The sequence below is a fragment of the Scyliorhinus torazame genome, chromosome 14, assembly GCF_047496885.1.
Source record: "Scyliorhinus torazame isolate Kashiwa2021f chromosome 14, sScyTor2.1, whole genome shotgun sequence".
In the NCBI taxonomy this organism is placed as follows: Eukaryota; Metazoa; Chordata; class Chondrichthyes; order Carcharhiniformes; family Scyliorhinidae; genus Scyliorhinus; species Scyliorhinus torazame.
This window is the reverse complement of record NC_092720.1, coordinates 126,154,057-126,167,557: the sequence shown is the minus strand read 5'-3', so window position 1 is coordinate 126,167,557 and position 13,501 is coordinate 126,154,057. Positions and strand designations below refer to the sequence as shown.

At 43.6% G+C, this 13,501-nt stretch overlaps 1 protein-coding gene across 4 annotated transcripts in view; it reads left to right on the top strand.

Moving 5' to 3' along the window:
* Positions 1-12,367, top strand: part of pigx (phosphatidylinositol glycan anchor biosynthesis, class X) — a 40,818-nt gene extending 28,451 nt beyond the window's left edge. For all 4 annotated transcript variants that reach the window (XM_072474836.1, XM_072474837.1, XM_072474835.1 and 1 more), the window contains 2 exons: positions 4,978-5,148; positions 8,762-12,367. In XM_072474836.1, coding sequence (XP_072330937.1) covers positions 4,978-5,121 — 144 coding nt within the window. In that variant the 3' untranslated portion in view covers positions 5,122-5,148; positions 8,762-12,367. The remainder of the gene's footprint in view (positions 1-4,977; positions 5,149-8,761) is intronic.
* Positions 12,368-13,501: the final 1,134 nt, after the last annotated feature.

Genomic DNA, 13,501 nt, shown 5'->3' with positions numbered 1-13,501 from the left:
TGCCACCGTACCGCAGAGATGAGGATTCCAGAATGGTATCTGAGCCATGCATGCACATTTCTGATGCAAAGTGTGCCAGACACTGTAAAGGTAAAGAGATTAATATGTCTACATCTGACATCAATCAGATGTATGCAGAGCATGCAGACCATCTAGCTGACAACCTCTCTTGACCCTGAGGGAGGAGGGGGAGAGAGTGGAAGCTATTTCGGGAGGTTCTTTAGGGATCTGGTCTGTTGGAGAACAGATTGCAGAAGTGCTATGACACCCTTTGCACAATGGCAGCCAGAACCATGATGGCAAAAGTCTGAGCTTCTATGGCAGCAAGCTAAGATTGCAAGACAGCCTTCTAAGCTTTGGTTGCAGCACACAGATGGATGATGTTTTATTTATTCATTGGATGTGGGCATTGCTGGCCAGCATTTATTGCTCAACCCTAATTGCCTTTGAACTGAGTGGCTTGCCTCGGTCATTTCAGAGGGCATAAGAGTCATCTAGAGTCGCATGTAAGCCAGACCAGGGGAGGACGGCAGATTTCTTTCTCTGAGGACGTTAGTGAACCTGATGGGTTTTCACGATAATCAACAATGCTTTCATAGTCAGCATTAGACTTTTAATTCCAGATTTTTTTATTGAATTCAAATTTCACCATCTACCATGGTGGGATTCAAACCCAGGTCCCAGAGCATTACCCTGGTCTTTGGATTACTAGTCCAGTGACAGTACCACTGCACTATCACTTTGTGCTGCAATGGCAGTTGAGGCATCGGCATCAGACACTGTATCATGGCTGGCTGCACAGTTGCATTGCAGCAGTGCCCCCCTGTTTATGCTGGAAAGTATTGGATCCAAGCTCTGTTTAAAGCCTTGCGCCGAGTTAGTGCTGGACTCCTCCAAGCTCCTCGATGTTGAACTCGGGCTTTTCAGTGCACAAAGCATTTGATTTGTACTTCTATAGTCTGATCCAGTAATCATCAGTGTCCTTAGCAGCCGAACCAGTGTGCGACCTCGCCCTCTGACGAGCTGACACCAGCACCATTTTTCCTAGTTGGAGTTCAATCGTGCCCACTGCCTCACCGTATACTGACCCACCTTCAATCTATCCTCAAAATTACACACTGTTGGTATCTTCACTGGTAGCTGCAACTGTGACATTGAATGGTGGTATCTCTTCATCTTTGCTGTCTTCTTGCTCTTCCTCCTCTGCCTGACTAGGTTACATTGCTTGTGTATTTAAAAGGAAAAGAAAGGGCTACAGGTAAGGTTGTATTGCGGGAAGAGAAGCGTACACTATCAGTATCTTAAACAGAAAAGATTGTGGAATGAGAAAAGTGGGATAAGAAAAGGAGGATCAGATACATGGATACCTTCATCTTCAATGGCTTCAGCACAGCCAGTGATCACGGGCTCAGAAATGGCCCTTCCCATAATAGCCAGCACCATCTCCTCCATGGGGATTAGATGATTAGATCATGCAGACACATTTCTTTCCGGTTAGGACCTACTGCCTCTGGTTGTGCGCCATCTTCCCCTGCAAGAAAGTGGGTAGGTCAGTGACTATCGTTCACTCTAGGGGTGATTTTACTGTACTGGTTGAACAGCTGGCACATGGTAATGTATGTGAGATATGGATTTGAGGCTTGCAACAGTGTTAAGTGTCCACGGATGAGGTCAGCCATATGAATGATTACATTGACTACTGATTGACCGAGACTATTGATAGGTGAATGATGGGGGTGCGGTGAATTGAGCAGTGATTCAGGCTAATGCAGGCCCTTGCCATACTATTGCATTTTAAAATGCATTCACTGACTGACCACTCGTGTCGGATCGCAAAACAGTTACCCGCAGTGCATCCAGGTGTTTTGGGGTTATATTCCTCGCATTGACTTCTCTGGCTATCTGTTCCTGTCAAATTCTGATCATGAGCCAGGAGGACCACCTGCCTTACTGAGAATACAGGGCCATCCCCCTTTTACAGCTTCTCCAAAACATCCAGCACTCAAAAACCTGGAATCACTCTCTCCGATAATCAGCCATTGACCTCTCTTTCTCAGGTCAAATTCAGTTGCAGAACAACACCAACACCTTTTCTCGCTACAATGCACCTCCCTTAAGAGGTGCAGATTAGCTTTGAGCATTGTGGGTTGGTTTTTATGCGCAAGTTTGAACAATATTGAATCCCCTGCTGATGTGTTCAGGCAACAAAATGTGAAGGAAGTGATGGCTGCAAGCATCCTTGCAAATTTCTGCTCTGTTTTCAACCTCCATTTCCTCTGCAAAGCCCTTGAACATGTTGTTACCTTCCAAATCTTTGAACATCATATTTGAATCCCTCCAATCAGGTCTTCGCCCCTGTCATGGTACTGAAATGGCTCTTATCAAAGTCACAAATGGTGTTTTTTGTGACTATGACAAAGTTTTTATTTGTATAAATATAGAGGATCCAATTTTTTTTTTCCAATTAAGGGGCAATTTAGTATGGCCAATTCAGCTACCCTGCACATCTTTTGAGTTGTGGGTGAATGTGCAAACTTGGGGAGACATGGAGAGAATGTGCAAATTTCACACACGGACGGTGACCCAGGGCCGGATCGAACCTGGGACCTCGGCGCCGTGAGGCAGCAGTGCTAACTACTGCGCCACCGTGTCGCTCTATGGCTGTCAAAACTAAAGCTTCCCTCCTCATCCTTTTTTTTTTTGCACGTCTTCAACCTTTGACAAGGCTGACCACACCATCCTGGGGCTGATTTAGCACAGGGCTAAAGAGCTGGCTTTTAAAGCAGGCCAGCAGCACGGTTCAATTCCCATACCAGCCTCCCCGAATAGGCGCCGGAATGTGGCGACTAGGGGCTTTTCACAGTAACTTCATTTGAAGCCTACTTGTGACATTAAGTGATTTTCATTTCATTTCCTTCTCCAACACCTCTATTGTCCAGCTGGGTAGGATTGCAATTTTCTAATCGTAGCCGGAGTAATCCTTACAATGGCTCATCTTCCTGCCCCTGCGCTGTTACCTCTACTGCTCTTAAGGATCTATCCTTGGCTCCCTCCTATTTCTCATTTACCTAGCAACATCATCTGAAAACACAGCATTAATTTTCACTAATACACAGCTGTACCTTGCTACCAGCATTCTTGACCCCTACACTGATACTAAATTATCAGACCACTTCCCTTGAACTAAATATTGGGATGAATGAAGCAATTGTCTTTGACCCCAGCTCCAAATTCTGTTCCTTAACTATCACTTCCATTGTTATGTCTGACAACAGATTGAGTTTTGCTTTATAAACAAGACTTTTTGCAACTTGGTGTAATATTTAACCTCAAGATGAGCTTCCATATCCATGCCATTACTAAGGCCATCTATTTCCACCTCTGTAACATAAGCCAACTTCACTCCTGTCTCAGCTCATACTTTCATTCATACTTTTGTTACCTCTAGACATGAATATTTTAACACACAGTTTCCTGAAGTCCTCCATAAAACTTGAGGTCAGCCAAAACTTTGCATATCATTCTGGTCAGTCAAAATTTCATTTTTAAAATGATCTTTTCTTTGTCAAATACCTTCAGGGCCTCTCCTCTCCATGTCTCTATAATCTCCAAATCCCTCAATCATAGAAACAAAGGGCTGGATTCTCCCAAAATGGGGCTATGTCCCAACGCCGGCGTACAAACGCTGGCGTTGCACTCCGGAGTTTCCTCAAAAAATATTAAACCAATTCACTCACCTCCAGGGGGCTGGCAGGGACCCGGAGTAATTCACGCAGCTTCAGCTGTGGATATGGGCCCCCGCATTTCCGAATTTGAGTCCGCGCATGCGCACGGCGACTGCCTCCAGCAGCCGCGCCGAGCGCATGGCGGACTCGGACCGCGGAGGCAGCTCAGAAATGTAGCCCCCCCCCCCCTGATCGGCTGGACGCCCTTGCATCAGACCGGCCCGATCTGTGCCCCAGCCGCCCATAAGGCCCCGTCTGGTGCCCGATTTCCCCCCCCCCCCCACCAGGGCGGCCACGGACTTCGTCTGCAGCCACCACGCGAGGTTCCCGAACGGCAATAGGTGATTAGAACCACGGCATCGGGAACTCGGCTGGCCGGCTGGGACCCTCCCAAAGAACACCCGACCTAGCCCCATTCCCCCGCCCTATCCCCATAATCTCACCTAACCTTTGGACACGAAGGGACAATTTAGCATGACCAGTGCACCTAACCTGCACATCTTTGGACTGTGGATGGAAACTGAAGCAGCCAGAGGAAACCCACGTAAACACTGGGAGACTGCAAACTCCACACAGACGGTCACCCATGGTGACTCAATCCTCCAGTATAATTGAGCTCATTTAATTCTGGTAACTTGAACAGTTCTTATTTTGATCGTTTCACCATTGGTGACTGTGTCTGCAATGCCTAAAAGTTCTGGGATATACTCCCTGGACCTCTCCAACTCTCTACTTCTCTTTCGTCAAGACACTACTTTTAACTTTTTTGACCAGCTGCCCTAATTTTACCCAATGTGGCTGTGTTGAAATTTGTCTTGTAACGCTCTATGAAGCACCTTGGTATGTTTTATTCTGCTAAAGGTGCATTATGTTAACATTGAGTTGGAGAAAGTGAACGGCGGGAGTCAGGGAAGTAGAGAGTAATTTGGAAGTAAATCATGCTTTGTGATGCCTCCCCAGAGTTGAAAACAGGGGCACCACATGCTGAACTTGCTGAGTTCTGTGTCTGATTAGGCATTCTCCGTTCCTATCACTCAACACTCCCCGTAAGGGTTAGAGTCGTCTAATTTGGGGATTTGTACAGTTAACTATTTTTCATATAATTTGCTGTTGAGCTAAAAGTAAATGTTGCACTATCCTTAAAGGCAGTCCCATCAGAGTAAGTATGGATTGCTTCATGTTTACAAGTTACCAAGCCTCAGAATCTTTTCCTGTTTCAGTTGCTGTATCTAATGATTCCATCTCTTTGCAGGTCGTAGAAACCCTAACACTACAGGTTCCTGTCGGCCAGAAGAAGGATGTACCGGCTGTGATCACTGCAACGTTACTCGCCACCATTTTGTGCTGCAGCCTGCTTCTTAGAGCTGTGTGGATACACGGCGAGTTTGAACACTAACCTAAGGGTGACAGGAGCTGTCAAAAGGTGAAGTTTCCAGCCTTGGCTATTCCTGGAATAGTTTGGAATCCCTTCATTTATTCAACAACTTTGCCAATTAATACATAGACCGGATAGTCTGAGCAAGTGTGCAGCCAGTGAAGTTAATATCAAACTTGGCAGTTAATGGAATGTACACCAGCACCCTCCTATGCTCAGATTATCTGGCAGGGGCGGGGAGGTGGTAGAATTACCCCTTGCTAAGTGTAAAGGCATCCAAAAATGGAGGCCATTCAACCCAATATCCCAATGTCAGAGCTTTGTTAGAGCTAGCCAGTTAATCCCAGTCTACGTTTCTTTCCCCATTGCATGTAACTTTGTTCCCTTTAAGTATTTTTAGGAGCAGGAGTAAACGTGGTCGGCCATTTCAATGAGACCATAGCTGATCTGCACCCTTATGCCATATACCATATTTTTTAAATGCCATAGACAGATGTGCCCCTTGATACTTTTGGTTTGCAAAAATGTATTAATCTCTGTTTTAAAATTAGCAATTGATGCATTCATTTTTTGCTCACCCCACTTGAATGGCTTCCTGCAGCACAGTGCCAAGGTCAATCAGTTCACCTGCCCTAAAAGCCCCCAATCTCATTCAAACATGGTGAAAGAACCTCAAACCTGTTACAATGGCTGTGGCTCCTGTACTCCTGCCCTCTGGCTCCCCTTACCTGCCTCACTCGCAGTCACACCCTCCTGTCCCTGGCCACTGACTAAATCAGAAGATCCTATCCTAAGAGGTGTGACCGTCTCCTGGTACAAAGTGTCCACGTAACTTCCCCCTCCCTGATACATCGCAGTGTCTGCAGCTCAGCCTCCACCCCGGAAGTGGTCAAAGCTCCTTGAGCCGCGGACACTTACTGCAGACAGGTTTGCCCTGGACCACATTGCCATCTAGAAGCTCTCACATGCTGCAGCCATGATACATCACCTGTCCTGCCATCCTTAATATATTTTAATTAACTACTTATTTTATTCAATTAATTATTTTGATTTTGGGATTTTGTTAACCGTACCACCAGTTTGCGTACTGTTTTAAACCTTAGTAATAGAATAGGCCGTGACCACTCAATAATACTCAACAAACAGCTGGCTTCTTCTATTTTAGTAGAGTAAGAATCAATTCCTACATGGTGAAAAAGTTAGAAAAATCAAAGGAGCACCTCCTTCTCTTTACCTAACTCACTCACTCACCCAACTCTCAACATTCTGTTCAAAGTTGCAGAATGGTCTCTTTGTGTGTGTATATAAGTGTATCTTAAATTCAATCCTGGAAGATCTAGCTCAAATTTTTAAACTATACTCTCATCCTGGACTTCCCACAAAGGGAGACAGTTTCTATCGACCCTGAATAGTCACCTTAAATATGAAATGAAAATCGCTTATTGTCACGAGTAGGCTTCAATGAAGTTACTGTGAAAAGCCCCTAGTCACCACATTCCGGCACCTGTTCGGGGAGGCTGGTACGGGAATTGAACCATGCTGCTGGCCTGCCTTGGTCTGCTTTAAAAGCCAGCGATTTAGCCCAGTGAGCTAAACCAGCCCCTGGTTATCTTGAAAACCTGAATCTTAATATCTGAAATCAAGCTTAATTTTCTAAATTTCAGGGAATGCACCCCTAGTTTGTATAATCTCTCTTTGTAATTTAACCCTTGGTTTCTATACTGTATTCCCTCCAAGCATAGTATATCCTTCCTAAGTCGTGATGCCTGGAACTGCTGTTGGTGTTCCAGGTGTGATCTGACTCGTGCTTTGTGTAGTTGAAGCTTTGCTCCTACATTCCTCCGGATATAAAGGCCAGTATTCCATCAGCCTTTTTATTATTTTTCTATACCTGTTAATGAAATTTTGATAAACATGTACCTGACCTCCACAGTTTCCAATCTTTCACTATTATTTCCAATTCTCTTTTGAATGGTACTCTAAATCTGCTTTTACTACCCTTTCAAGTGGTGCATTTCAGATCGCAATAACTTTGGGGGGGAAAAAAGTTTTCTCAACTTGCCTCTCCTCTACCAATAGGTAAAGGACACTAGTCTTCATATCTTCCTATACAAGTTGCACAAATTGTGTACATTTTAGATTTAGATTTAGATTTATTGTCACGTGTACCGAGGCACAATGAAAAGTATTGTTCTGCGTACAGCCCAGGCAGATCATTCCATACATAAAAAACATAGGACATATAACGAATACACAATGTAAATACACGGACATAGACTCGGGTGTGAAGTATATGCAGTGTAGTACTACTCAGTGGAGAAAATGCGTGGAAAATTCAGTTCAGTCCATGAGGGTCATTAAGGAGTCTGGTAACAGTGGGGAAGCATCTGGTTTTTTTAACTGCCTATCTTTGGTTCTTAAGGAGAAGACTAATGCTGCGAATGCACCCTGGTTCTTTCGTCAGCTGCTGTAACATTGGTCGATTTTTTAAAGCCTGCTCATGCCACATAAACAGGGTTTTCACTGAAGTTACGCAGCCTATAGAGAGAGTCCTTAATAAAATTGCCAGGACATTTTACTTAAGCTTCTGATCTTGTGCCAGAATTTTCAGGCGAGCGCTGGAGAAATGGCCCAAGCAGCTGTTTACACTGTTACTCTGGAAATTTATGTTGATCTTCTGCCACATTTATGGTGGGAGTTGAAAAGAGACCTATAGAAATTCCAGGCTTTAGTCTTAAAAGGAATAAGTAGGGTCACTGCTAAGTTCATAGAAAGCTGTCTGCACAGCCAGAATTTAGAAAGCAATGTCAGACAATGGACTGAACTGGAACCAGATGATATACATTTCCTTTGAACAACCAGGATGTTGCACAGGCTGTTCTATTCCATGTGCTATACAATATCAATTCATCTCTTCTCCTTGAAGGCCAGGGTAGCATAAACAGTGCAATTGGGGAGTTCAGGCTTTAATGGAGCTCTGACTTTAAGGGAGTCACTATTGCATTTCTCAAATATTTCTTTTGCAATTGAAAAACCTCTGACACATGTAAATCCTTGAAACTTCTGTCCCAGGATTTTTTTAATTAATTCATGGAATGTGGGTGTTGCTGACAAAGCCATCCCTAATTGCTCTTGAGAAGGTGGTGGTGAGCTGTCTTCTTGAACCACTGCAATCTGTGCGGAGACTGCACGTTCTCCCTGTGTTTGTGTGGGTTTCCTCAGGGTGCTCCGGTTTCCTCCCACAGTCCAAAGACGTGCAGGTTAGGTGGATTGGCCATGCTAAATTGCCCTTAGTGTCCAGAAAAGGGTAGGAGGGGTTATTGGGTTACTGGGGATAGGGTGGAAATGAGGGCTTAAGTGGGTCGGTGCAGACTCGATGGGCTGAATGGCCTCTATGTTCTATGTAATCCATGTGGTGTTGGTACACCCAAAGTGCTGTTAGGGAGGGGATTACAGGATTTTAATCCCATGATAGGGAAGGAATGATGATCTATTTCCAAGTGAGGCTGGTCCTACAAGGGCCTTTTCTCCAGTTGTCTCCTATGAGGAGTTTCTCTGCGCTAATCTAAGTGACCAATAATATGTTTTGTGGATAAAACTAACTGCATCGGAGGTTTGCACTCTCTCTCTCCTTCTAAAGGGTCTCATTCTCTTTTGATAGCTGTCTGTGGAATGATGTTTGACATGGCTCTTGCTGCTGCTCCACACTCCTTTGCTGTGCTTGGAACTGAAATAGCAAGTCACCTGCCCAGAACCTTGGACGGAATGTCTGACCCTTCCCAACATTATCAGCATCACCGTCTGGCATTGTGTGGGCTCTCTTCCCATCTCTGAATTTCCTCACTGGTATGGATTGGAAAATAATATATACTGTGTGACTTTGCAACTGGAACTGGAGAATACCTTTGAATAACTTGGACCGACTGTATTGTTCAACAAAGTTGCTTGTACCATTCAATATCTGGTGGGGATTGTATCCTCCAACAACTGTACTGTTTAGCAGCTGTAGGTGATCATTAAGTACCTGGTGTTCATGTCTTGTTAATTACATTTCCAATGTTTGTTAATATCATCATTAAGGTTGGTAGAACTAGGGGAGGTGATGCATTGTGGTATTGTCACTGGACTGGTAACCCGGGATATATTTTAGGGAATCCAGGTTCGAATCCCACCGTGGCAGATGGTGAAATTTGAATTCAAAAGAAGTCTGAAATTTAAAGCTTAATGATGACCATTGCCAATTGTTGTAACTCTAGATTGATTCTTAAATACCTTTGAAATGGCCTAGCAAGCCACTCAGTTCAAGGGCAATTAGGGATGGGCCATATGAATAGAAAAATTGGAGATGAGTATGAATTAGTTGTCTTTGAGCATTTAAATAGGGGGCAACTGGGTTAAGTGAGAGGAGAGCTGTGAGACTGAACAAGTCAATAAACTCTCGATATAGAATAATCCTGTAAATTGGTTTTGGCTTCACCAGCCAGATTGGATCCTATTAACATTTGGCACAGACCATATCAATGAAAATGAGGTGCAGTGTGTCATTGAATAAACAGTGCAAGACTATAGCATCCAACAATAGGTGTTGACTATGCAATAACTACATTGGGCTACAGGATAATGTCAGCACTCCTGAAGCTGAAGTTTGTCTTGTGTCACAAAACAAAACAGAAATCAAAAACTGCTTTATAATAAACTAAAATGGAGAGCTCTGGGATTGACAAATTATTATTTTTTTAAAATTCCAATGAAGGGGCAATTTAGCATGGCCAATCCACCTACCCTGCACACCTTTGGGTTGTGGGAGTGAGACCCACACAGACACGGGGAGAATGTGCAAACTCCACACGGACAGTGACCTGCACCGTGCCATCCGGGATTGACAAATTGAAAAATAAAATAGGTATATCCATCATATTTTTAGATAATATTTTAATAATTGAACTATTCACACAAAGTCAAATAAAATAATTTCCAGGCAAGTGGGACTCAAAGAGGGAGGAAAATCGTTTTTTAATAAGAGGACTACATGGGTATTGGCAATAATGCTTTGCATTCTGTGAATTATGATGTCCTCTCACATTGTTTCAGTTAGTTCATGGCAAATCTTTCAACAGGTAGTCAGTCCTTCCCTCTCTTCAGGTTCGTATCCGTTTTCTGTCCGTTGTATGTACACTACCTCCTATTTTTGATTTGGTTTGCGTGAATGTCACTGCTACCACATTTGTAAGGACTGAGTCTGTTCTTAACTTTTATGTGACAGTGCTTTGGAGTGGGTCCTCATTTTGGAAGCCATAACAATGTTGAATGGCCATATTGTACCCTTGTGGAACAATATATTGCATTTTTGATCGCATGTAATCGCTTAAGGGACTGTGATCTAAATACATAAGTAATGAGCATAGCTTACACTTCTCAACTTAGGCTACTTCTTAATACTTCAGAAATAATTCCTATGTTTTAGTTAGATAATGTGGTGTTTCTTCCCATGGCCATTCACCTGGCACTGGTGCCCCTGTCCAATATGATGATTTGGACTATGAAACCTCAGTCAACATTTATCTGAGCTGCCACAGAATCTGCAGTATTTCTGCATCAATGGACCAGATCAGTTTGTTGGGTTGGGCTTCATCCTCTGGGTAACAGCAATGACATTAAACATGCATAGGGTCTAGATTATCTATCCCTCACCCTCTTAAAATATTTGTTAATAGGCATTGTAATACTGCTACAAAATAGGCTTGCATTGTTAGAAATACTAGGAAAAAGGAAGTTCTGCAAAAACATTTTTGTATATTTTACCCTCCCAACCTTGTCGTTAGCGCAAGTTTCAAGAAGGATGTCATGCTTTGGTAAATCTTTTGATGCACCCCCAGAACCATCACAACTCTTCTGACGCCTGTCTCTCAGTTAGATTTGATCTTTAATGATGAATCAGAGCCCACATTTATATACATTGGTTCAAGTTGGGAATTGCTGATCATTTGGATGGCTTCATGCATGTATTTTACAGTTGACATACTCCAGTGTCCGCACTGAACATCTTGCTCTACTCATGCGGCCAACTCGAGTCCTATACGAACATCACATTGAGTAGGCCTCCTCGGAGGCATCCAATTGCCTGCCTCCAGGGTCTCCAATACCATTGAAGTCGCAAGGTACTCAGCTCATCGACCTAACTTCCTGAGAGTTATCAGCAGGATCTTTATATCTAAGCTTGCTGTTGATACAGAAACAGAAACAATAGGAGCAGGAGTAGGTCATTCAGCCTTTCGATTCTGCTCCACCATTCAACATGATCATGGCTGTTCCTCTATCTCAACACTATGCTCCACACTCTCCCCAAATTCCTTGACACTTTTAGAGTTGAGAAATCTATCTACTTCCTTCTTAAATATATTCAGTGATTTTGGCCTCCAGTCTTGTGGTAGAGAATTCTACAAGTTCACCACCAGCTGAGTGAAGAAGTTTCTCCTAGTCAGAGTCTGAAATGACCTATCCTGTTTCTTGAGATTGTGACCCCCTTGTCTCGAGCCCCCCCACCCCACCCCCACCCCAGCCAGAGGAAACAATATCTTTGTGTAAGGGCCCTTCCTGTTGATTCCCTTTTCTTTATTTTTGCTGGTATCATTTTGACCATTGGATGCTGACTGAATGTATATCTTTTAAATCGAGAGGGCAAATGAGAAACTTCAAAGTTATAACATAGTGCACTGTACTAACTTTGGGCAACAAAACTCAGACTTTTCGGCACCCGAGGGATCGGTGGAACTCAGTTCAATTAGCTGGCTGGTGGCAAATGAATTGGCCAAAATGCCGTATTCTGCTGGGTAACAGGTGGTGATTGGGTCCTGCTTTGAGTGGGATGATTTTCAGAGAGTCAGGGGAAAGACAAGTTGGAGACCTGGACATTCAGGAAAAAGGACCTGCTCTCTCTCTCTCTCCCTCCCTCGTGTTTTCTTCAGAAAAGCTGCTGTGTTTCTGAAACTGTAGAGACCTGAATGAATCTACAGATTGGAAACCGAAAACCTCGAACAGAAAGCCTAGGTTGGCGGATGGAAAACTTCACAGCTGTACACAGAATCTACATGAATCTACGTGGGAAACCTCAAGCTGAAAGCCTGGTTGTGCTCAATACAACCATCTAAAACAAAGACTTTTACACCCCTCCTGTGTGTGTGTGGAGGGTGGGACTAGTTTAAGTGGGGGATTATTGCTGCATATTTAATTATAATTACTGTTAATAAAATTAATTGTGTTTAAATTATTTATGAACCTGGTGACTGTAGTTATTGGGCAGCTAAGGGCCAATGACTTTGGGTGTTTTTCTAAGAAATATTTAATAATTTCAATTGTGTTGCGACACCGGGTCAAGTGGGACTGGAATTGACTGCGCACTAGCCCAGGGGGTTGTACCACCTGCATTCAATACGTTCAGCCCTGTCAGAATTTTATACTTTTCAATTGGATCCTCCCTCATTCTTTTAAATTTGAGTCAATATAGGCCCAGTCGACCCTGCCTCGCCTAATTGTCTGGTGAACCTTCGCTGCATTCCCTCTATGGCAAGAGTATCCTTTCTCAGATAAGCAGATCAAAACTGCACACGTTTCAGGTGTGGTTTCACCAAGGCCCTGTAAGCTGCTGTAAGATATCATTGCTCCTGTATCAAGTTCTCTTGCAATGAAGGCCAACATACTATTTGCCTTCCTAACTGTTTGCTGATCCTGCATGCTCGCTTTCAGTGATTGGTATTCGAGGACACCCTTTGTACGCCAACATTCCCCTATCATATTTAGATAATACTCTGCCATTCTGTTTCTCCGTCCTAAGTGGATAACTTCACATTTGTACAAGTTATACTACATCTAGAAGAGATCGCTGTAGATTTTCAGCTTTGATCAAATGTCCAAAATACTGACATTTTAAAATTTGGATGTCACTTCTTCGAGAGTTCTTTACCTCCTATTTCAAGTATCTCTTCATTTGCCTCATGGACTGTATATGGAATTTTAAGCATACATAGGACCCTAAGACATAGGAGTAGAAGTAGGCCATTCGGCCCATCAAGTCTTCTCCGCCGTTCAATGAGATCATGATTGATCTGACGTGATAATCCTCAACTCCACTTTCCCTCCTTATCCCCAGAACCCTTGATTCCCTTGCTGATTAAAAACCTGACTATCTCAGCCTTGAACCTACTTAACGACCCAGCCGCTACAGCTCTCCGAGAAGAAATTCTTCCTTATCCCTGCCTTAAATGCTGACCCCTTGCTCTGAGATTATGCTTTCTGGGCTTCGACTATCCCACATAGGGAAACAAGGAAACAACCGCTCAGCATCTACCCTGTAAAGCCCCCTGAGAATCCATGATGTGTCTTTAAGGTTTGCTGCAGTCTTTCT